Source organism: Punica granatum, chromosome 7 (genome assembly GCF_007655135.1).
Source record: "Punica granatum isolate Tunisia-2019 chromosome 7, ASM765513v2, whole genome shotgun sequence".
Classification (NCBI taxonomy): domain Eukaryota; kingdom Viridiplantae; phylum Streptophyta; class Magnoliopsida; order Myrtales; family Lythraceae; genus Punica; species Punica granatum.
The window spans coordinates 18,184,011-18,208,251 of NC_045133.1; the positions used below are offsets into that span (position 1 = coordinate 18,184,011).

The window sequence follows — 24,241 nt, forward strand, 5'->3', positions numbered from 1 at the left end:
TTTTTCACAAAAGGATAAAAAATAAAATTCCACATCTATTTTTAAGTTTTTTCAAGCTAAATTTAAAGAGTAACTTAGTTGGCCAAACCGCTCTGGTTGTACTATTTATAATGCTCCTCAAAGAATTTGTAAAAAATATAATATGATTTTTTTGATAATTATGGAAAATTTTATTAAAATAATTTGATCATATTTCCTTTAATTGGAGATTATCCTAAAATTCAAAATGTTTTTTTGGTATTGCCGTTTTATTTAAATGAAATGTTATAATGGAAAATACTTTTAATGATATAAATAGATATAGATATATATATAAATATATATAGATTATAAATATTTCCCAATTTCAAATTTCAATGAATTGCCCTAGCTAGCCGCCTCTGTGCCTTTTTCGTTACTGATGCCCCAGTAAACCTAATTTCTTCCCTCGCTTATCTCAGAGCCGCACCGGCATCTCCTTCCTCATCCTCACCCAGTGATTTCTGCTTTTGAAGCCATAGCCGCAACACCAACACAGCTTATTCTTCCTCCACTCGGTTTCAGTGAAGCTGCGGAGATGGATATCGATGAGACCAACGAGGAGATGTCGAGGAGAGTCCAAGTTCGGTTCGTCACGAAGCTGGCGGCTCCATTGAAAGTTCCTTCAACTTCGATTGCCATTCCTGCCAACCTCACTCGATTAGGGCTCTCCACCATCGTCAACAGTTTACTGCAATCGAGTACGCTTGACCGCCTACAGATTTCCCTCTCTAGCTCTTGCCAGCGGTTGATTTATTGTTCTCGCATTTCCTGTGTCTGCGAATTGGAAAGTTCAATACTATCATAAGATTGTCAACTTTGTTGGACGAATGATCGATTCTGTCGTTGGAGCGTATAAAATGTTGAAAAATTACCATTTTCGTGACAAAATCGATGATTTTGATGATAAATTACCGTTGAATTTAATGCGGTGAGGTGAATATCCATTATGTTGAAAAATAGAAACAGAAGATATTCGGTTTCGATTTGAAATTGTATTTCTAGGATCACTTGCTTGGGGCTCTCTTGCTATTTGCTGAACAATTCTTGTGTCAAAGAGAGTATAATTCTTTTCATTTCCTCTGTTTCTGGTGGTGGTTATGAGCAGAGAACTCGGAGCGGGAATCTGAGCCTTTCGATTTTCTGATTGATGGAGAACTTGTTCGGATGTCACTTGAGCAGTTCCTTCTGGCGAAGGGCATCTCTGCGGTATTTATCTCATTTCTTTCTGTTGAGCTTATTCTAGTAAAATGTTCTGTTGTTTCTGGGAAATTGAATGGGAGATAGTAGAAGCATTGAAGAATTGTTTCTTGATAAGTCATCCTTGAGATGATCGTCACTTCTGTGTTGGTATGATGGTTTTGTGTTTAATTCGTAACCAAAGCAGTGAATTAGATGCTAACTTTTAAACAGCAAGGGAGTTAGCTTCTGCAATTTTTGGTGTACTTCAACCACGATTGTTTTAAATTCCTTACTGGCTTCATTTTATTGTTACAGGAGAAAATTTTGGAGATAGAATATATAAAGGCTGTAGCTCCACGAAAGGAGGAAGAGCCTTCTCTACATGATGATTGGGTTAGTGCAGTTGACGGTTCTAATCCTGGGTAAGCATGTTGGTCATGAAGCTGGCGCGTGAATTTCCAGATCTGGTCACATGACTTCTCAAGATACACTCTGTGTCTCTATTTTTCAGGTTTGTTTTGACGGGCTGCTATGATGGTTTAGGAAGGTAAATTTGTTTTTCTCAGCTCAATCTTAAGTCGTTGCTTAATTTCTCAGTGCTAGGAGCTTAATTTAAAATTGTCTTTTTTTAATGCTTAGGGTTTGGAAGGCTGCTGGATTGTGCACGCATATATTAGAAGGTCATAGCGATGCAGTTACTTCTGTTAGCGTCATCAATCCGGAAGGTGTGAAGAAGTATTTGCTACGACTTTTAAGTGATGGGTTCTATCGTGAAAATAGTCATATCAAGTTTGTAATTGCTAGCTCTTCTGATATTGAAAATCAATTGAGCTTGGTAATTCAATAACATGATTAATTTTCAATCTTCAGAGCTTTCTTTTATTAAATTCTCATTAACCATACATTTGAAATATTTTGGAGGCCTATGTCTCTGTCTCTTCACTTCCTCTTCTTTCCATCCTCCTGCTGATGTTGGGAAACCATTCTGTCTGACCTTTGGTATTTGATGTAAAGTGGTTGATTTCATCTACTAGTCATGCACTGAGTTTTCTAGACAGCTTCTCTACTGGTGTATGGGTTGATTCATAGTTGGGACCATCCATGGTTGTTTCCTGTGCTACCATTTTTTCTTTTGTAATGACTATTTACATGTTCAGGAGAAGAAAGCATTACTGTAGCCACTGGATCGAAAGATAGGACTCTGAGGCTGTGGAAGGTACGTATTCTGAATCGTTTGTTTTCAGCATATTATCTCTATTCCACTCTAAGACTTGTATATTCATTCCCTTTGTTGCAGATTGATCCTGAGAGTGATGCTGATCTTCCTGGGAAGATAAGGGCCTTTAAAATTCTGCAGGGGCATAATGCGTCAGTACAGAGTGTTGCAGCAGAGGCTAGCGGTGACATGGTCCTTTAAGATTCTTGTACTGTTATAGTGGCATTTATCTATAAGACCAATCTTTAATATTAGCTCACTGAACCTTGCATCCCCTGCATATTTATTAGATTTGTTCTGGTGCCTGGGATTCTTCTATTAAGTTGTGGCGCACTAGTGCAGTGGATATGGATGGTGAGCAAGTGTCAATAAAGAAGAGGAAAGTGAATAATAAAGATGAAGAGAATCAGATGGAGGTATGTCATGTTCCTTAACATTCCATAAGGAACATACTTTTCCATGTGATATTTAAGATGTTAAATTCATGTTTGGTCTCTCTAAAATAGCATCCTAAGAGGAAGAATACCGATAAGTTGAAGTTCAATGCTGTTTGTCAGTGGTTTTTTCTTAAAATACAACCTTTTCTCTGCTTTTGTAAATCCAAGTGGATTTTTTATTTTTTTGAAATAAATTTGTGTGGATATCTTTCTCATAGGAGGAGGCGGTGGCTACATTAGTGGGGCATACACAATGTGTATCTTCTGTTATTTGGCCTCAATTGGGAACAATCTATTCCACATCGTGGGACCACTCTGTTAGGAGATGGGATGTTGAGACAGGCAAAGACTCGTTGAATATAGTATGTTTCTTCCCCCTCTCTCTCTCTTTTGTGTGTGAAAAGCATAATTTTTTCCCCTAAATATCCTTCTTTTTTCAATAGTTGATGTATGATTAATATTCTTATTCCTTGCAGTTTTGCGGAAAGGTTCTGAACTGCCTTGATGTTGGAGGTGAAGCTTCTGCTCTCATTGCTGCTGGCGGTTCTGATCCCATCCTAAGGATATGGGATCCCCGTAATCCAGGTCTGATACATGAGTTTTCACTTTGGATTCCTCTTTCTAGATTTGTGTAACCATGAGTTCAGATGAGCTCCCTCTCCCTCTCCCTCTCTTTTTATAATAGAATCTTTCCCTCTTGCAGGAAGCTCAGCTCCTGTATTTCAGTTTTCATCTCACACTTCTTGGATATCGTCTTGCAAGTGGCATGACAAATCCTGGTTCCATCTACTTTCAGCATCTTATGATGGGAAAGTAATGTTGTGGGATTTAAGGACCGCGGTATGTTGTTTTAATGATCTTGTCCTAAATTGACAGATATATATATATTAAATATATATATATATATACATATATATAATTTATATAAACTGTTCTGATTGTCAAACGTTTCCTGCTGCAGTGGCCTCTTGCTGTCATTGATTCGCACAAAGATAAGGTTGGACATTTTGACTTTGTTGCCTTCATTAATGAAATATACCAGAAATAGAAGACTCACCTGACTGAGTCATACTTTCTATACTGTTTGGGTTGTAGGTGCTATGTGCAGACTGGTGGAAAAGTGACTGTGTGATCAGTGGTGGGGCAGACTCGAAACTTTGCATATCATCTGGAATCCCAGTGCAATGAGGTACAATATTTTGTGGTCTTGTAATATACTGGCCTCTATTACGAATACAGATCGACCACTTGGTATTCAATGTTCTGTTCTGCTGTTGTCTCTGCAGGGTTTATTTACATCCCACAATTTTGTCTCAGCCATCTGTTTCCTTCTTCCTGTAAATTTAGTGATAGCATGGGGCTTCGGTTTCCTAGCAAGTGAGATTTTCTATTAAGCTTTACCTAGGGCGAGGCCGTTTGTCGCCGAGTAGTTGAGCTGTTGATTATGTGTTGAGCTGGAATGCGAATTGTTTAAAGCGGTAAGGAAGTATCCAACCGAGATACAATATGAAGTTATATCTGGAGGAAAGATGAGCGTTATTGATTTTAGTATCATTACATGAAGGATAAGTGTATCTTATTTCGCTAGATCGACATGCACTTATGCATGGTACTATGGTTAATTCCTATTGTACATTTTTTTCTCGGATGTGGATTACGAAATTGTCCACGTGAGACTAATTGTTGTGATTAATTGTTGGAAACAACCATACCCTGATTGACTGAGGTTCTGGATCGTGTTTCAATTCAGTTCATGGCTGCTTGACTGGAAGATGAGTTCACTGAGTGCCAAAACCTTTTGCCGAAAGAGAAACAAGCATGAGTTGTACGCGGCAATTGATCGTGAGGATTACATGATAATTTTATGCATTATGATTGTTCTAGACGATGAGATGAAACATTTGTGTAATCAAGGAGGGTTTTGGAAGCCTCATTTGGCTATCCTGCTTGCTCTTTTCCCATGTCTGAGCTACCAAATGTGGGCTAGTTTTGATCGTTTCATGTGCCGTCATCCGGTTCATGGAGCTGTTGGAGGCCGATGAGGGCTATCAACTGGCTGGATCTAGCCGCTCGCCAGTGTTTGTAATGGCCAAAAGAGGCTGCATACCACTTGTATTGAGGGTGAGAATCCAAGATTATGAAATCTGCCAGGGTCATTGGGCCATAACTTGTGGGCTTAATGGAAACTTCGAGCTTATCAAGACTTCCATGAATGGTGATTCGCAGATTGGCAGCCGAAATGATCAAGCACTTATTTACCAAAAAGTTATGTCTAATCAAATTCTAGCACCGTGGTATTTGATGGACATTGTCGAATGCATGCTGCTACATCCTTCTCCTAGTCAGAGGACCGATAATTTTCGTCATCGAAAATTGACACCGATGTATTCAACAGAGTTTAGCATCCATAGGAACAGGCTCTCACATCAGTTTGGTGTAAATAGTTCCTAGGAACATTAGTTCTAAAGTCGGCAAGAAATTGATAAATACATCATTTAACAGCTTCAGCTGCTTAGAGAACTTAAAAAGACACCCACACCTAAATATAAATATATCTTTTATAGCTAAGACAGTTCATTTACTAACGCAAAACAGCTATATATGCAGGATCAGATGACCTCGAGCTACCTTTGTTTTAGCCTTGGCATTCATCTCAACCTTGTTGCTGGCTGCATTGATGCAATTTACAACGGACTCCGGAATATTACTCCATCTTCTGGTTCTTGTAAGACTTCTTCTCGGATTGATTCCAATTGCGGGAAATGTTAACCGGTTTGCTTCGTAAGTTATTACCAAGAATGCCAGGAATCACTTTCCAGGGAAGGGCGAATCTAGCAAAGCATGGTACTAAAATCGATTCATCAAGCATCAAACAGCGAGATTCTACCATCTTCTCCTCACTTTTATATTGAATAAAAAGTTCAGCGTTCCGGCGGATCATCAATAGGATGATCACTACAGCAAAGAGCTGGGGAGCACGACAATGTGTCTCATCGGGTGCGTGACGTCACCGCCGCCAGCATGCCTCACGAACTCGGCCGGGCTAAGGAAACTCCCGTGGCAAACGCAGACTATCCTCACCTCATCCCCCTTCCTATATCGGTATAGGAACCCTTCTACTCTCTTCCCATCAGGCCCACTCCCTTTGGTAAACACATAAGGCATTTCTTCCAGCACATTTTTCCCCATCCCGGCACCCCCTTTGGCGGGTGATCTGTGGCCGTTCGTCGGCATCGAGCCCTTTGGAAGCGGAGGTCTCTGTACAGCCGGTGATTTGGATTCACTCTCTGCAACTGAAACCCGAGTTTTTAGCATAAAAACCTAACGTCAATCAAGTTCAGCGTTTATGATCTTTCAATGTTTGCAATTATGATTCAACTTGCAAGTGTTCAGAGCCATAAAGCACAATGTCCAAACATATCTAAGAAAGCACTCTACCGCAGGAGCACATCTCCTCGCTTAGGAATCCTGAGATAATCTTGATTCTCATTAGACTACCTGTGTTCCTTTATTTAGTTTTCTGTTTCCATTTACTAGACGCATAGGCCACGATGGTAACCGAAAAAGAAACGCACTCTATATCTAACAGAAGATCAGCGACAATTCGGAATAGTATCTTGGAAGCAATAAACGTGAATGGGAACGTCCCGTGTTAATGTCCCCGAGAAGTCAATTTCCCGACCGGAAAAGCTCGAGATGGAAGAGCAAAAGGGAGCCTCGTACCTTGGATTTGCTGCTGCATATCGGAGTCCGATGAAATCCCAGAAGAGCCAGTGCCACTCCCCTGCGACCCAACTGAGCCCTGCTGCGACAGAGTCCGAGGTTGAAGATGAATCCCATTCGTTCCCTCCTCCATTACCGAATTGCCATGATCCCGAATCGAGCAGGAATTCTGCTTCTGGATCCGTTTCCGCTTGGCCTCCAACCTCCTCAGGCTCTGAATTTCCCTCCTCTTCCTGCAGTCCTCCTCCGTCTCGGCGGGCAGGGAGCAAGTCCTGACGAGCGGCGGACCGAACACCATCCCCGTCGCCGATGACGGGTTCACGAAGTCCGGGATCGAAGACGACCGGCTGATCTTCCTCTCCGCCCTCCTCGGGTCCACGCCGAACCGGCCATTCAGTGAGAGCCCGAGGCTGAGCTCGACTCCATCCCCTGCCTCCTCCACCTCTCCCTCCTCTGTTTCTCCGACTTCCTCCTCGAGTTTCTGCGATAACCCGTGTAAAGGGGGGAGGCTGTGCAGGGCATCTCGTAGAAAAGATGACATCTTGGACATGGGAATGGACGAGTCCGGTGCTTTTAAGGATACCCAAGATGGGAAATCTCTGGTCGGAGGGTAGAGTTTAAGCAGGGGAACTGAGAAGACGAGCTGTCCTCCCTGTGCCTAGTATGAAGCTTGAATGCTTCACGTACAATTTGATCAATCAAGTTGAGGAGAGAGCATTCAACTTGCTTCCTCGACAATGTCAGATTAAGAAATCACAGAGTAAAAAAATGGAGGACCAGAAAGAGACCAAGTGAACACAGCAAGCTCGAGACAGAGAGAAACACAGAAGAGAGAGAAGAGGAGAGAGGAAAGACTAAACCGAGGCGAGAAAATCAACTTGGGTTTTTTTTTTAATAAAAAAAATTCTTTTTTCTTTTTATTTTCATGTACTCTTTTACGGTATCTAAAGCCAGAATGACTATTCCAATTCGAATCGCCTCGGCCTATTAATAAGATAAAATTATCCAGAAATTTTTAGTACTAGCGGGTAGCAATTCATGTCCTCGTACGAAATGTTTTTTGTACTACATTTCGTACTCAAAGAATAATGTTTTGTATATGTCATTTGAGTTACATACAGTCGATTGAAACACACATGCAGTTGACTGAATTCAGATAATAATATTTTGTATAAAGTACAAAACGTTATTATCCCAGTACGAAAACATTTAGTATGAAAACAGCTGTTGAATATTCAGCTTCTGAATTAAAAAATTATCCAAAACTATCATATCATAGATTTTTCTCTTATTTAAAGAGTAGAATTGTTAAACTATTTGAATCAATCTATGTTGATTGAAGTTTTTATTCTTTATTAATTAATTTTGATTTTGGGGGTTAAGCAAGATTTTTTTGTCTACTCAATTACACTTCTGTTCGCTAATCAGGAGTGATTTACGAGGTTTTGCTAATATCTGATATTTCACATATACACAATCACGTATCATGAGCATATGCTTGCAATGTTCTATCCATCATTAAACCGATAGTAAATCGGGTGAAAAATAATCTTCAATGGCACTGCCCCGAAAATGACATGATTTAGATATGATATGATATGATTAGTCTAAATAATCACGTTGACAGCATATCTTCGAACTTGATTGGATATATTTATGACCGCCTCATAGATTCAAGTTGGTGAATCATCATACCATAAAAACGAAAGATGACTAATTTTATGTTGTAGGGCCAGGAATATTCTAAAAAAATGAACTTCACGGTTTACAATAAACTATTTTTCCTCCACTTCAAGCGAAAAAAGAAAAATTATTTTTGTTTTACGAATAAAATGACATCCTTTTTTGTTTGTTTTCTCTATAAGAGAAAAGAGAAGCCTGTGGAACATGAGAAGGAAATGATGCATGATTCTAATTTAAAAATTAAAATATGTTTTCATGGAAGACATCTGTAATTATAATGTCCCTTTTCTCCGTAGAATAAGTCTTTCGGTAAAAATTTTGTCACGATGCACTTTGTTTACCTTAGGTTTTCTTAAATTATCTACACACCTAATCCCTATGCTACTATAAATAGGAGAAGATTTCGTGAATCTAACTCTAAAGTAATGTTTGATAATACAAATTAATTGTTGAAATAAATCATTCCACAATTTTATTTAGGTTAATAACAAAAACAAAAAAGTACAAACTTTTCAAATTTTGACAATTATAGCATGAATTTTTTTAATTGTATAAAATTTCGATTTGATAACAATTCTAATAAGGTGTCAATTTTTCCCTTAATTTGGACGAAATCGAGGCCACATAGGGCGTTGACGACCACAATCGAGAGGAGGGCGCTAGCGATCCAAATTGGGGGGTGTTGGCTGAAATTGAGGTTCTCACCCCTCGAAATCGAGAGAACCCTCAAACTGGGGATTCTCTCCATTCAGGAGGGTGGAGCCACGACTCCAGTCATTATTTTCTTGATTGGAGTAGTTGGCGTCCTCTCCCTGATTAGGATCGCATGTACCCTCTATGGCCTCGATTCCGTTCAAATTAATAAAATATTTAATTTCATACTATAATAGTTATCAAATCAAAAGTTTATTTATTTTTAGGTTAAACAAAAAAATTCGTACTAAAATTGTTAAAATGTAAAAAAATTGTGCTTTTATTATTATTAACCCTTTTGATTCAACTTGTTTGATGATAAACAAAAAGGACTTAACGTAATGAGTCAAGCCAAAAAAACACTTAATCGTTAAGTAGGCCGGATATTACTCAATCATTCGGTTAATTTTTTTTCTTACCTAAAAAATTCTCTAAAAACTTCTACCCTCTTCTCTCTCCCTTTCCCTCTTAGTTCCTCCCCTTTTTCTTTTTTCAAAATTTCACTTCGTTTATTTAATCAGTTTCAATTTTCAAACTAAAATTTCTATATTTCCAGTAGTCAGAGTATTAATAAGACTTTTAATTAGAATAAATGATCGAACTTATGTCAAGTTCGTCAAAAGAATATAACAACATGAACACGATAAAAACATATTTATCTGACAAATTTCACGCATAGTGCTTGTGTGTGTATCTAAACGTATATACAATTACAAAGGAATATTGTGAGATATTATAGAAGCATATGTCATAATCGCCGACGGCTCTTGGTGCAGTAATGCCCTAAATCGAAATAATTCTTGCCGAATCTGCCTTATGAAACTTCGTTCTTTTATTGGATGGTTACATGGCGTCTAATATTTGTTGCACTATGAACAACGCACCTTCTCAAGTGAGTTAAAAGTATATCATTATTTAGATTCCCTTAAGGTAAACCTCTCTTGTTCAACCCTAGAAGAATTTGAACATTAAAATCTCTAAAGCAGAACTTAACAAGTAGACGAATCTTCCAAGGCAATGTATTTATGTAGAGAAAATATTAGATGAAACTACACGTATACCGTAATATATAATTCTTCAATTAGAATTGGACAAGTTATCTTAAGAGACGAAAAATACCTCTTTTCCTTTACATTATTTTTTTGAAATTTGATCTGAATTTACACGTATCCCCTTGATATGTCAATGTTAATTAACTAATGTTTTTTTTTTCTTTTTCTTTTTCGGTTACAAACTGGTGTTTTCTCATTCTGGCAACCTTTCTCTCTCTATTTTTTTCCCCACATTTCTGGCAACCTAAATAACCAGAGTTCGGTAGAGATGGAACTCAAAATCTAATAAATGGATAGAGTGGACCTATGAAAGCACGACACGTGGGGCACATGACGAGCCTTCTCAACGACACAGACGTGGAAGTCTGGAAGGAAGACGACTCCGAGGATGCGGTGGACGCGCGTCTCATCCTCGTTGGTTGCAAGAAAAAGCTGCCGTACCGACAATCAGTCTCAGACTTCAAAGGACGGCTCACGTGTCCTAGTATGATGTGGAGGTGAGCCTGGCTGACACGTGCCCAGCCCTGCAATCACTTTTTCTTTTTCCTTTTCTTTGCCTTTTTAATTTTTTTTTATTGTTAACTTTTTTCTAATACCTATTGCAGCTTGCAAGTCCTTTTGCCTCTCACATGAGCTGCGAATGCGAATGCGATTGGAGCCCTTTTGGTGGAATCGGACACCGCCACGTGGTATAATTACATTGGTTGTTGCCTGATTTTATCTATGAAACTGCACATTCCAATAATTTTATTGCTGGATACACATTTCAATAGTTAGTTGCATCCACAATGAATCGATCCATTAAAAGCACTTCATAATCACGGTTAATCGGCATCCATATGAGATGGAGCCAGAACAATCGACCTTATCATCATTTGATAATCTTCCCTATCAATAATTACTAATTAGAGGAATTTTCTTATATTTATATGTGTAAGATAATCGTAATATTTGCAGTCAATTTTGACTACAGCAGGCTCAAACTCAATCTTGTATTATCGAATTTCGCATTCAAATTAATTAGGATTGTATAACGCGGCGATGGAGATGAAAATTTTCTTTATGTTTTTACAGAGTATAGGGTCAAGTATAAGAACCGTGTTACCCTGTATTCATTGATAAAAGTATTAGGGTCATTTAGTCAATAGAGGCACTTAATTACGCGTAAGAGTCGTATGTTTAGTAGGGATTATCATAACACGTCGGAGCTATATGACTAGACTACACATTAGCGTCCATTTGCCCACATGAGCATGTTGATATAATCTTTTTATATAGTAAAGGATAACAAGGGTTGTGATTAATTTAATTAGGTTGAGCTTGTGGGAAGCCCAGAGAAGAAATATAATTTTTTTTTAAAAATCTCCAACTTGCATGAGATTAATATAGAAAAATCAATACGCACCCTCTCCAAGCATATTATTATTCGATTTCCATCTTTTCGGTCAAAACGATGCTGCCTTATAATATACCGAATTACTATTTATTTATTAGGCCTTTTTACGTATTTTTTTTAATAATAATACTATGTTAATGAGGCAGTCACTAACCATAGTGTTTATAATCATGAAATATGTGCACGTTTCGCTTAGGACTAGCTCGAAATCTGACCTCGGGATTAAAGTATATGATCAAGTTGCAAAAATCATGCAATCAGAAAACGTGGCGGGACAAGTAACAGTGAGGTGTCATGTCATGTCAAACGTTGTAATATCGTGTTGAATAAGAGCTCGTGTTAGTTAACAAGTATTCAATAAATTAGAATTGCTATATAATTTTTTTGAAATCATGAATTATTCTCAATTAATTAGTTGAAATTAATTTTCGTTTGGGTACCGATTTAATCTTGACACTGATCGAGGTGCTTCAAAATGAGTTTCTAATCTCTACAACATCGTAAAAATAATTACTCATGGAAAGTTATATTTACCCTCGGTTAACATTCCCATGATTAAATCGTATAAACAAGGGTCGAATAAGAGCTCACGAGATGTTCCAAAATGAGCTCCCAAACATATGCGCTGTCATAAAAACTTGCTCATAACGAGAAGCTGAATTTATCACTGAAACACGTTCTCGTAGTTAAGTCGGAGTAATTATTCACATCAGATGGTCACAAACGATGTAAGCAAGCCCATTAAAATACGAGGGAGATTTTAACATTCTGTCAATGGTATGGTGCCATTTGCTTTATAATCATCGGAATGAAAAATAAATTAAATGTCGAATTCTTATAAAATCGGCTGTATCAAACCGCTAGTAGGATGCGAAAAGCTCCCTAAAATAGGGACAGTTGCGTCCAACAAAAATCAGCGAAGGAAAAGGAATCTCCGTAGGAAACGCAAAATGGGCAAAGGAAATCTCGGAGGAGATCGCGAATGGAGGCCAAGAGGGCCAACTTGCCAGTATAATTTTCTTGGAGGTCAGTGATCTGGGTGTTGGCCACGTGTCCATGAAGTTGCTGCATGCCACGTGTCGCCTGCTGGTTGCAGGGAACAGCTAAGCATGGGGTGCAAGTTGCTGGATTGAGAAAGAGATTGGTTATTAAATGCCCTGCCCTCTGCTAATAATTCAACAAAATCAAATCACCAAAAGGATTCTATTCTATTCTATTCTATTCTATTCTATTCTATTATATTCCATAAAAGTATCTACTTATTCCATAAATAAATAAATAAATAAATCAAAGGAAGCTCGTCGTATATCTCCATCTCATGTCAAAATTATAGTCCAATTCACACGTCATTTGCTGTTCTGAACAGGTTAGAATTGTCTATACTAGAATATATTCATTCCATGTATGTTTATCTTGTATCGGGACACACACCTGTACACAATCGTGTCTATATATACAAAATACAATGATCCAGAGAGGTCGAGCCATGAATTATCTACCGATTGGGGTTCAGATTTTTAGTCGCGGCGAGTTTTTATTGTCCGGTGACGACGTCAGACGAACAATAATTTTACTTTTTATGATGGGCACGCGAGACCAAGAAAAGTTTGTGTTCGCGGGGAGGTGATGGGGAGGGGACGTGGGAGGCTTTGCCAAGGTGACCAACTTGCAGGGGCAAAAGCTGATGCCTCCTGTAATTGTTCTTTGTCTGTTTGTCTGTTTATATGACCATACGAACATCTTTCGATCCAATTGGGGCCTTCTAATCAAAAGCAAAAAGGAAAAATCTCCTAAGAATACTTCCTTGCAAAAGGCAAGTTCATAAATTATTTTTCGGTTTTCCATGACATTGTCCGACGTCAAGTATCTGCGGATCTTCGATTAACTAATAATAATATTAGTAGGTGAATTCATTAACAAATTGACACGATATAAAAGAACAAAAGGTAAATCCTCTTGTTCGGACGTTGATTTATCCTGATCATGATACATTTTTTGTAAGTTTTGAACCCATACGTTATATGTAAAATTTGTCCACTGAGAACGTAGTTTGTCAATTAATCACGTTTTCATGGTTTATAAAGTTCTACTTCGAACTCTCTATAAATGCACTTTACATGACAAGATGGAGATTAGCGAAGATATAGGATTGGAAATAGTTACCGGACTGGCCCAAAAGTCTGACATCAACCAAGCAAAAGGTAAAAAGCCCATTTTGCATAAAAGAGCTATTCGGCCCACTCAGCCCAAACTCTTTGCCTGCAAAGATTTTGAGAAATTGTCAGTATATTCCCCAAGTTTTGGGGCCATTGGAATGTTACCCACAAACTATCACTATGACAGTTCCTTCACAAACCATGGTGGATGCAGATGTCTCCAAAATGACCCCCCTATCAATGATTTTGTCAGAGTGACAAAAAAAATCCCAAAATTGAAAATAGATTTATGAATTTGATATTAATAAGAAAAGAAAATCATATCATATTGGTGTTGGCAAGTCGGAAGTTATTCCACCTACGGGGCTGGATATTTATTATCACAAATGGATTTTATTAGACTTGAGGACTCTCTCTCAAGTTTCGTGGCCCATTTGAGAGATATGATGTTTGATTTGATATCTCAAGGAATCGCTTAGTCTTCATGCATTTAGCAATCTTGATGAGGTTGAGATTCAGGCTGAGTTAGAAAAACGACTAATGATTAACCATCTAAAGTGGAGCTTCTTCAAATATTTCTATGTTCTAGTTAGACTTTTTTGATTGGAGAAATCATTAACTCTGTTTGGTTTGTGAGTTGTGTTTTTAAAATTTTAATTGTAACTTTAACCATATTCACTACACAACAAAAATCAACAACACAATTATTACGTTTCCATTTTCTTCAATTTTTTTAACAATTAAATTCAATTTTTAATCGCGATTCCGAAACCAAACGGAGCAACGCTTCTACATTGTCTTCAACTTTTGAGAGTAACCCATTTTAAGTAAAAACTTCTATGCTTCTAAGCAGTCTCTCCATCAGTATTTAAAATTTTGTCATGAAAAATTTATTTTATGAATTATTATGCTTATTCCAAAATTATCCTACAAAAATAGAAAATTAAAATTCCCTATCAAGAAGTTTATGGTGTGTTTGATTTTAGAGTTAAGTAGAGTTGGGTTTTGATTTTAATTGATTTGTAATGATTGTGTTGTTGAATTATTAAAAAAAGTGTGAAAAAGTAATGAGTAGTTGAGAGAAAGTAATGATTGTGTTGTTGAATTGTAGAAAAAGTAATGAATAATAGAGAGATACTACCCAATACACTACACAACAAAACTGATGGGGTCCACAAGCTCTATATATTTTTTTGTATTTTTTCACAATCAAAATCAACGTTGCAAATTTAAAACTTTAACTTTGAAATCAAACGCACTGTTAAAGTTTGGGAGTGATTTTTATTTCGACATGTTTCCACTATAGACGCATATCACATTGCTCATCTAAGTCTACTACATCAAGGTCTCGATCGAATAAACAATATTCATTCATAGACACAACTCAAAGATAATGACTTGGCGAGGACTAAAACCAAAATTACAAAGCATATTTTCGCTGTTTAGTCTTTGACAAGCGTTGACCCGAAAACCCTCGAAGCACCGTCTCTCTCTCTCTCTCTCTCTCTCTCTCTCTCTCCTTCTTCCCCGACACTGTACCGCAATCGTCCCTCTCAACATCTCGAAGGGTTTAACGAGGGTTTAGGGTTCAAGAAGCCCAACACTCGAACCCCTTTTGCCCTTCTTAGCAGACCCGCTTGCGATTTTCCTCACCAGCGAGCGCTTTGAGCTGAATCAAATTCAAATATTGAATTGGAGATCCCAGAAGAGCTTCCGTCCCTGCTTCATCTGTTCCCTGGAGTGGCACTGTGATGCAATTTGGAGACAGTAGAAAGCTATGGTAAGTCAAGAGCAATGAATTCATTGCGTGATTGTTGCTTAGTTGGTTAGGATGGGTAGGAATGACGGTGTTTTAGTTGTGGTATGGCGCGAGAACGAAGTCTAGGGTTTGCGCTGTTTTATCGCCTGGCTGTCGATTGATATCTGGTTTGCCATGAAAATGGCGGCATCTCCAATCCGAGTTTTCTTCAAATTCATCTTTTGCTATGTGCTGGTAGTTGAAGTCTATGTTGTTGGATTAAGAAGTAAGATATGTGTCTTCAGATCTTAGTTTCTTGATTTTACATTTATCTCTAGGAGGAAGTCAGACTGAATTCAGGTTGTTTTTCTTTTTTTCGGGTGTCTTCAGCAGCAAAAAACTGAGCGGTGGTCATAGATCTGAGATTGGGAAGTAGGTGATTCCAGTTATCGGTAATCTCTTGAGCTTGGGGTGAAGTGATGTGAGGAGCTGAATATGAGCGATGGAGGCAGGGAGAGAAGGAAATTCCATGAGAGTTCTGACCCGCAAAAAAAACCCGGAACTGATTCGTTCGCACGAGCTATTGTAAGAGTTGGAGTTGGTCAGATATGTGAAAATGAAGGGTTTCAGGCATTCCAACAATTTGCTCTGGATGCTTTATCGGACATTGCAATTAGATACATGCTTGATATAGGAAAGACGGCTGTTTCTGCTGCAAATTTTGCCGGTAGGACTGAGCCCAATGCTTTCGACATCATTCATGGGATCGAACATTTATGTTCAATCGTGGGCTTCTCTGGTGCTTCTGATGTTGATCGGTGTCTCTTGAGTTCAGGTACGGCGAGGGAGATATTGAATTACGTGGAGGAATCCAAGGAGATCCCCTTTGCGTATCGTCTCCCTTCGCTCCCGGTTTTGAAAGATTGGAGGCAGAGTCCAAGCTTCCTGCAGAGCAGAGAGGAACCTCCTCAGAAGCATATTCCTTCTTGGTTGCCTAAATTTCCCATTTGCCAAACTGGTGAGGAGAAAGAACCTGCGAAAGCGGAGAATTCTTTGTCTAATTTGCACCATGGTATCACTTGCAATGGATCAGGACCATCCACGGAGACGAAGGAAGAGAAGAATCCTGGGATCAATCCGTTTCTGGCAGAACCTATTTGTTCTGGGGTGAAAGAAGTGTCTCCGGTGGTTCCGCCTTCCAAGGTCGACGCGCAGTTCGCCAATGAGGTTGTGGGGAATCACATAGAGTGCGAGCAAACATCTGGTGACAAGTCGAATGAACCCAATCTAGGAATGAAGAAGGTTCTTTCAAAACAGAGACCGGCTGTGCAATTCAAGATTAAGAGAAGTAGGAAGCTTCTTGGGTTGGCCCCTGACTCGAGCTTTCGGGATGAAGGTGTTCATGAGAGAGACCGGTCTTCGGTGTATGACAATGGTATCAAGAATGAGAGTAAAAGCGCAGGGAAGGCTCCAAAGGAATCATCAATGGAGAGCCCAAAGGAACGCGTCCTGTTGTAGTAGTTTGTAAAAGTACTTTTTCTTCCGCTAATCTTTTGTACATCAGAGAACTAGCAGCAGCAGCAGAGAAGAGGTTGGTCCATCCTGCAATTTGCTTTTACATGATGGAGAATATACGATTGTAGCTTAGTGCGGGGAGAAAGATAGTTCATATCGATGTATCAAACTGTATATGAGGTGTGTTGAAGTGATAAACCTTGTTAGTTGACGAGCACGATTCATTTCGAATGAGAGTTTTTCTTTTTTCTGCTCTTTCTAGTTAATTTCCATCTCGAAGGAAATGAACTTTTTATTGTCAGGAAAGAACTTCGGGCTGGCACTTCCGATCGGCCGTAGCAAATTGAGCTCGATGCATTGAGATTTCATAAACGGACCATGTCATCGTTGAGAATTATGCACAAACGAACTATCTCCTTTCTATCTCTGGAGAAGCCTTCCTGTCTGCTGCACTTGGAAGACTTCATATTCACAGCGCATATAACTTCATGTTGTCAGTATGATTACGAACTTTCTGATGATTAAATGTTAAAAATTCAATAAAATTATGAAATTACAACGTACAAATTAGAATAATGGTGAAAATAGCTGCATAACAAGGGATATGAATAATAAGATAAGTAAAATGAGAAGAGAACGGCTAGTAGACTGATGGAGGAACATGTACGGGTCGCTCTCTAAGAAGGAAAGAAATCGATTGCAATTTCTGATTTGGGAATAAGGTTTCCATCGGATTTCTGATGAATTTTCGGGCGCTTTTAAGCCATATCCAATGGTTACAGGGGGCGAGAAAATCAGTCGGAATCAGATCTCTGTTTCTCAAGGGAAGACTCTTGGCGGGTGAAGCTCCGACTACATGAAGATCATAGAGCAGATATTTCGCGCAAGAGGAGGCATGACAACTACGTATTGTTTTATGCGTCGAAGAAGGTAGGAGGTCAGCAAAGTTGTGAGCAGGAAGGAAACATCTCATGCTGCCGAGGTGGAATTGAGTATGAGGAAGTTGCCAATTTGGGTGATCTTGAGGAACACTCTTTGCAACTGAAAAACCTTTGTCTATGGACAAAGGGACCTCAAAGTAAAATCACTTTTGACTTTACAATAGTGCGTATTGAGCTAGGCAAAACCTTATTTATAATAACATAGTTTGTCAACTGCATTACATTATATAATTAAATAACCACTGTGTTTAGCCTTGCGATACATAAGCCAAATCACTTTTGTCTGTCCAGCTACCCGCAGCGTGAGTGTCAGTCTAAGCTATAAACGACCTTCCCTTTAGGTAGGCGGCTGTAATATTCCTTTGAGCAGCTTGCGTTACAAGGCCAACAGACGGTTTCATCTTTTTCCCTGTTTTTTTGGATTACACTCGATTCAGATTGCCGCAAAAACCACCTAATTATCCTCGTCCTACTCCTGTATGATCGAAAATGAAGTAGCCCAATGGATTGAGGCGTACGTGAAGCTGCAGGTTGTGCTAATCGTGCTTTGACTATGTTCCTGTAGGTGACCCTGACCTGATGACTAGGGCAACTGCAGCGTTTCGGCACAAACAGGCCTAATGACTCATGATCGAGATAGGACTGGGCAGAGAATCGAGTCCTGATAATCAAATCGTGCCAGCACTACTTGCAGGCATCCATCTTTTGAATTTAACAAAAATCCTCTTACTCTCCTTAAATATCCATCAAACTAATGAGCTACCTAAAATGATAATCTCGTGTATATAAATGCTGCCTCAACAGTGTGGATGTTTGTCAGTGCGGTGATATTATCAAGGCGGCTGGTAATATTGGGACCACGAGTATCGATCCATATATAGAAAATTTCTACCGAATGAGCAGTCGAAAATAATGTTGGCTCTAGGCTGATCAAAGCAAACATATGCATTACGAACTGAGTCGGAGAAAGTTCTTATTACAACTTCCAGCAGCCGATAAGTTCGTTATCCAGTTTTATTCTGAAGCAGAAAAGCTAAGACCAGAGATTATCCCCTAGCAAGTGAGATTGTCCCCAGTATCAACATCAAGCTGTTGACAGTACTGACTGTAATACCCGACCCGGCTTTCAACCGTTTCCTGGTTCTTACCATCGCACTCAAGGTCTCTGTTCATTGCCCTAATCGTGGATCCAAACCCCTGATCCATCACTGAGTGGACGTGCTCCATCCAGTACCACAGGGCCGTCCTAAATGATATCACCGGGTCATTTGCCACAGTCTCTGGTGCGTTGAGCCCGTCGAACCCGATGCTCTCCCCGGCAGGCCCGTAGTTGGAGTTCCAGGACAATTGGATGGGCCCCCGTCCATAGTAGCCCTTCTCCGGGTTGCAGGGGTACTGCGTGACAGTCTCGTCGCAGTAGTTATTGGCCTCACCGTTTATCTCCTCGACGTTGCAGAATTCTACACAACCAAAAAAATTTCTAGCTTTCAGCATTCCCTATTAAACTTATTAGGTATATATATATATATATATATAAAGTTTTATGGTGCAGTCACTTTTCGGTACAATTACTCTTCCCGTGGCAAAAATAAAATCCAGAAAGTGGTTGCATGGACTACTGCATTATTTCAGTGAGTGAACGGGCAGCTAAAGAGTTTAATAATGTCTGTGGGGTACAGATCGAGAGCGCTTACGTCCAGTCTCGTGTGTGACATGAGCGAAGAATGCAGCAACCTCACGCTTCGAGTTTTCCACTGACCCTGTTTTGCCGAACTGAGGGTAACTCTCCAAGGCGTCCAGAAACGCCTGCCTCGAGTAGAATCTCTTCCCGACACAGCTGTCATCTGCTTGCCCGATTATCCCATTGAAGAAATCATCGGTGACGATATCGGGAACCGACACGGGGTCAGTCGTGGGAGCAGCAAAGCACGGCCCGGACTTGCACCCGGTGCCACAGTAGGCATCACTGGTGCCACAGGATCCCCAGTGGCTGCAGCACTCGTCTGAGGAGCATTCGCAGTCCTGGGCTGCCACCCTACTGGGCAGTGCTGCGGCCAGGAACCCGACGAGGGCAATCGTTAGGAGGATGTTTCTCATGTTAAGGGGATTGATCCAATGATGGTTGGTTTGGTTATGGGAATGTCGAGAAGGGAAGGTTTGGTACTTATAGTGGTCGGAGTCAACGGTTTGCTGACTGCTGCGGTCGTCAGATGGAGAAGTCGAACCAATAGGACGCGCTCGTTCATTATGGAAATGTGCTCCTCTCTGATCTTCGAAATTTTCTTATGGGGCCATGATTCTCGGCATCCTCGTTCAAATATCGGCTTGATTCTATGGTTTATGTCTTATATGGTGAGGTCCTCTCTATATATCGGAGTCCCTTGCTTCATTTAATTAATGTCACTCAGCTTACATTATTTGGCTCTGCTCATCAATTATCTTGTCATAGGTCTTTTGCAACGAGATCTATCGATACAGTAGCAATATTTAATTATGAAGATTAGCTGGGTAGTAGACTCTCTTATGTATTTTGAGCTCCTATGTTATGGTTAAAGTCTGCCTGTATTAAAAGTATTTTATTAATTGCATCGCTAGTCTTAAATTTTAAAAAAATTTAATTTGAGCAAGGACCAATTCCAAGTCAGTATCTGACGACTCCTTCTTTAACAATAAAAGACTAATGACCTTGATAAGATATAGAAGGAAAAATAATGAGAATTTCGGACATTCTGCCAATGAGAATTGAATGAAAACTTTTCATTTTGAGTGATTTCAATTTTATGGCGCTTCTTTCAAGGCCAAATTAGATTGGCTAGAATAAACTTGGTGTTAGGTATCCCTCCAATTTGGAGGAAGTTGGACTCAAATCATGTTGGGCTTTTATCGGGCTTTAACAGGCCCAATGACCCACTTTTGTTAGGGTTAATTTTCAGCTAAATTAGAAGGGTAAGAGGCGGCAGAATTGAGATAGCAGAACAGTATAGAGAAGTAGTAGAATACAGAGAACAGAGAGCTGTTTTTCTGTGCGATCAGAGCTAGATCAACCCTCGATCGGGACGTCAAACGAACTCCGATCGGGACGAAATTTTGGCAGCAGCTTCACGACACCTGGGCTAAGTTCTGAACAGTCAGAATTCCTATTAGAGCTCTGTAGGTGCTGTTTCAGCTGACTTTGTGAACCACCCGGTGTGGGTGACGAATTTGGTGTTTGGGTGATCCAAGAGAGTGTTTCTCTTGAGTTTGGTGATCCAAGGGTTTATCCTTGATGAAAGACATTGTATAACCTTCATTTATAGTGGATCGTTGATTTGGAGTTGGTCCCGTGGTTTTTCCCCACATCGGGGTTTTCTACGTAAAATTCTTGGTGTTCTTTTCTTTATTGCTTGTTGGTCGATTTGATTAGTTCCTATCTCGATTACACTAGTAGGGGAGGAAGATTAATCGCTGCGTTGTTGTTTGGTTGAGCACATCCCTTCCCAACAAGTGGTATCAGAGGCTCGGGTTAGAGAAGTTTGAGTTTTTTCGGTGTTTTTGAGATGGAGGAGACTACAGGATCTATGTTCAAGTTGAATGCAACCAACTACTCTATATGGAAGTCTCGGATGGAGGATCTTCTATTTTGCAGGGATTTGTACGATCCCATTGAAGGGGATTCCGCGAAACCCAAAGATAAGGATGACAAGGTTTGGGAAAGCACAAATCAGAAGACTATTGGTTTGATTCGGCAGTAGATAGACAATAGTATTTATCATCATGTAGCTCAGGAGACAAATGCGAAAGCTTTGTGGGATAAATTGACAAATCTCTATGCGAGAAAGACACCGCAAAATAAGTCATTCCTCGTGAAGAAGCTGGTTCATCTTCGTTACCAGGATGGAGGTGATGTGGCTGTGCACATGAGTAATTTTCAGGATATTATTAACCAGTTGACGAACCTGGAGATAATATTACCCGATGAATTGCAGGCTTGTTTACTTTTAGGGACTCTACCGGATAATTGGGACACACTTGTGGTTGCATTAAGCAATTCTGCGCCAAATGGGAAGCTATCGTTGGCCACGGTGACAGACAGTTTATTTAATGAGGAGACTAGAAGGAAAGGCTTGGGGATTTTCATTCAGTCTAAAGCTTTGGTTACTGAACAACGGGGGAAAAGTCAAAGCAGAAATTTCTCTTCCAAGCATAGTAACTCACGTGGCAAATCGAGGGGTAGATCAAAGTCGAAGACGAGGAAAGTGGTCACTTGCTATTACCGTGGAAAAGAGGGACATTACAAAAGGGAGTGTAGAGCTCTAAAGAAAAATCAGAATGGCAACGGTGAGAGCAAGAAGGAAGAAGACACTATAGCAGTGACATTTGATGGAGAGACCTATATCGTTTGTGATGAAGCCTATGTAAATTTCATGTGTCAAGACTCTACCTGGGTTGCAGATACAGGTGCCTCATTTCATGTCACTCATCATCGGGATTTCTTTTCATCTTACACTACCGGGGACTATGGTTATGTGAGAATGGGGAATGGACAATCATGCAAGATTGTCGGTATTGGTGATATTTGTCTAGAGACCGAGCTTGGCTGCAAGTTGCTTCTGAAGAAGGTGAGGCATGTTCCAGAAATTCGCCTTAACCTAATCTCAGCGGGTTAGCTTGATGATGAAGGCTACAGTAACGAATTTAGTAATGGGAGATGGAAGCTCTCCAATGGTTCGTTGATTGTGGCATGGGGTCAGAAGACCGACACTCTCTACAGGCTGCGTGCCAGGCACAATTCCGATCAGGTTAATGTTGCTGAGGTTTATCCTATTGAGCTATGGCATAGGAGACTTGGGCATATTAGCGAGAAAGGTATTCAAATTCTTGCTAAAAAGCAGTCTTTGCCCGTTAAAGGTATGTACTTGAGCACTTGTGATCACTGTTTAGCTGGTAAGCAGAGGAGAGTTTCTTTTGTTAGAAGTCGTCCCTCTAGATGCAATTATATACTTGATCTTGTGCATACTGATGTTTATTTCATGTCGGATAGATCTCTTGGTGGTGCTCTCTATTTTGTGACCTTTATAGATGATCACTCCAGGAAGGTTTGGGCTTACCCTATGAGAACTAAAGATCAGGTGACTGAGATTTTCAAGAACTTCCATGTAGCAGTGGAAAGAGAAACGGGCATGAAGCTGAAATGTGTCAGAGCTGATAATGGTGGTGAGTATAGGTGTCCTTTCGAGAACTATTGCAGGACTCACGGTATCAAATTTGAGAAGACGGTACTGAAGACACCACAACAAAACGGGCTTGCAGAGAGGATGAACCGCACAATTGTTGAGAGAGTTCGTTGCATGGTTTCTCAAGCGAAACTGTCTAAGTCTTTCTGGGGCGAGGCAATGAGGACAGCGGTTGATCTTATTAATCTTACACCGTCAGTTGCACTTGATGGAGATGTACCCCAGCAGGTGTGGACCGGCAAGAAAGTATCGTACAAGCATCTCAGAGTCTTCGGGTGCAGGGCATTTGTTCACATTCCTCGAGATAAAAGATCAAAACTCGATGCCAAGGCAAAACAGTACATCTTCTTGGGTTATGCACATGAAGAGTTCGGGTACAGGTTTTGGGACCCCGATAGCAAGAAGATCATCAGAAGCAGGGATGTTGTCTTCTTTGAGGACCAGACAATCGAGGATTTACAAAAATTAAAGAAGGTCAGAGTAGGCAATCCTCACGAGATCTCTATTCCTGTATCGGTTGATATAGAGCATCCAGTGGAAGAGGCACCTGGTGAGTATGAAGAAACCACGACTGGGGGTGAGATTCCTCAGGTAGATGATGATGTGACTACGGATGATACAGGCTCGCAGTTACAGTTAGAGCATGCAGATAATCTACCTAGACGATTTGACAGAGTAAGACAACCATCTACAAGATATCCGCCTCATGAGTATGTGCAACTGACTGACGGGGGAGAACCTGAGTGCTATGGTGAAGTTGTGGCACATGAGCACAAGGAACACTGGTTGAAGGCGATGAATGAGGAGATGAACTCCTTGTCCGAAAATCACACGTATGACCTAGTGAAGCTACCGCAAGGTAAGAGAGCATTGAAGAACAAATGGGTCTACAGGTTGAAGACAGGGAACTCGCGACCTCGATACAAAGCTCGACTGGTAGTGAAAGGTTTCAACCAGAAGAAAGGAGTTGACTTCGAGGAGATCTTCTCGCCCGTTGTCAAGATGTCATTGATCTGAGTTGTTCTCGCATTGGCAGTTAGTCTGAATTTGGAGATCGAGCAGCTCAATGTAAAAACAGCTTTCTTGCATGGTGACTTGGAAGAAGAAATATATATGGAGTAGCCTGAAGGATTCCGAGTTAAAGGTAATGAGCATTTGGTGTGCAGGCTGAGGAAGAGCTTGTATAGGCTTAAGCAAGCATCTCGACAGTGGTACAAAAAGTTTTTTCATGTTGAGTCATGGCTACACACGGACAACTTCAGATCATTGTGTGTTCGT

The 24,241-nt window shown here is 40.1% G+C and overlaps 4 protein-coding genes across 8 annotated transcripts; 2 read left to right on the forward strand and 2 right to left on the reverse strand.

Moving 5' to 3' along the window:
• The first annotated feature begins 350 nt into the window (after window positions 1-350).
• On the forward strand, window positions 351-5,039 carry LOC116213673 (ribosome biogenesis protein WDR12 homolog). 2 transcript variants are annotated; one of them, XM_031548697.1, is made up of 14 exons: window positions 351-719; window positions 1,127-1,227; window positions 1,516-1,622; window positions 1,712-1,747; window positions 1,840-1,925; window positions 2,358-2,416; window positions 2,498-2,608; window positions 2,707-2,832; window positions 3,072-3,215; window positions 3,330-3,438; window positions 3,557-3,693; window positions 3,815-3,850; window positions 3,949-4,042; window positions 4,604-5,039. In XM_031548697.1, exons 1-13 carry the CDS (start codon window positions 557-559, stop codon window positions 4,039-4,041), a joined length of 1,308 nt encoding a protein of 435 aa, XP_031404557.1. In that variant the 5' UTR covers window positions 351-556; the 3' UTR covers window position 4,042; window positions 4,604-5,039. The 2 variants fall into 2 exon arrangements, with proteins under 2 accessions (XP_031404557.1, XP_031404556.1); XM_031548696.1 differs by lacking the exon at window positions 4,604-5,039 and adding an exon at window positions 4,140-4,559.
• A 177-nt stretch (window positions 5,040-5,216) lies between these two features.
• On the reverse strand, window positions 5,217-7,516 carry LOC116213674 (ninja-family protein AFP3-like). 2 transcript variants are annotated; one of them, XM_031548700.1, is made up of 2 exons: window positions 6,577-7,516; window positions 5,217-6,140 (listed from the first exon to the last, which is right to left on the reverse strand). In XM_031548700.1, exons 1-2 carry the CDS (start codon window positions 7,124-7,126, stop codon window positions 5,809-5,811), a joined length of 882 nt encoding a protein of 293 aa, XP_031404560.1. In that variant the 5' UTR covers window positions 7,127-7,516; the 3' UTR covers window positions 5,217-5,808. The 2 variants fall into 2 exon arrangements, with proteins under 2 accessions (XP_031404560.1, XP_031404558.1); XM_031548698.1 differs by having other exon boundaries at window positions 5,217-6,146; window positions 6,577-7,491.
• Window positions 7,517-15,000: 7,484 nt separating this feature from the next.
• On the forward strand, window positions 15,001-17,070 carry LOC116215290 (transcription initiation factor TFIID subunit 8-like). 3 transcript variants are annotated; one of them, XM_031550938.1, is made up of 3 exons: window positions 15,001-15,336; window positions 15,685-16,021; window positions 16,130-17,070. In XM_031550938.1, the coding sequence occupies exons 2-3, from the start codon at window positions 15,790-15,792 to the stop codon at window positions 16,810-16,812; spliced, it is 915 nt and encodes a 304-aa protein (XP_031406798.1). In that variant the 5' UTR covers window positions 15,001-15,336; window positions 15,685-15,789; the 3' UTR covers window positions 16,813-17,070. The 3 variants fall into 3 exon arrangements, with proteins under 3 accessions (XP_031406798.1, XP_031406796.1, XP_031406797.1); XM_031550936.1 differs by having other exon boundaries at window positions 15,685-17,070; XM_031550937.1 differs by having other exon boundaries at window positions 15,688-17,070.
• Window positions 17,071-18,680: 1,610 nt separating this feature from the next.
• Window positions 18,681-19,898, reverse strand: LOC116214747 (endochitinase EP3-like). Its single transcript, XM_031550187.1, has 2 exons — window positions 19,445-19,898; window positions 18,681-19,210 (listed from the first exon to the last, which is right to left on the reverse strand). Exons 1-2 carry the CDS (start codon window positions 19,845-19,847, stop codon window positions 18,804-18,806), a joined length of 810 nt encoding a protein of 269 aa, XP_031406047.1. The 5' UTR covers window positions 19,848-19,898; the 3' UTR covers window positions 18,681-18,803.
• Between the last annotated feature and the right edge of the window lie 4,343 nt (window positions 19,899-24,241).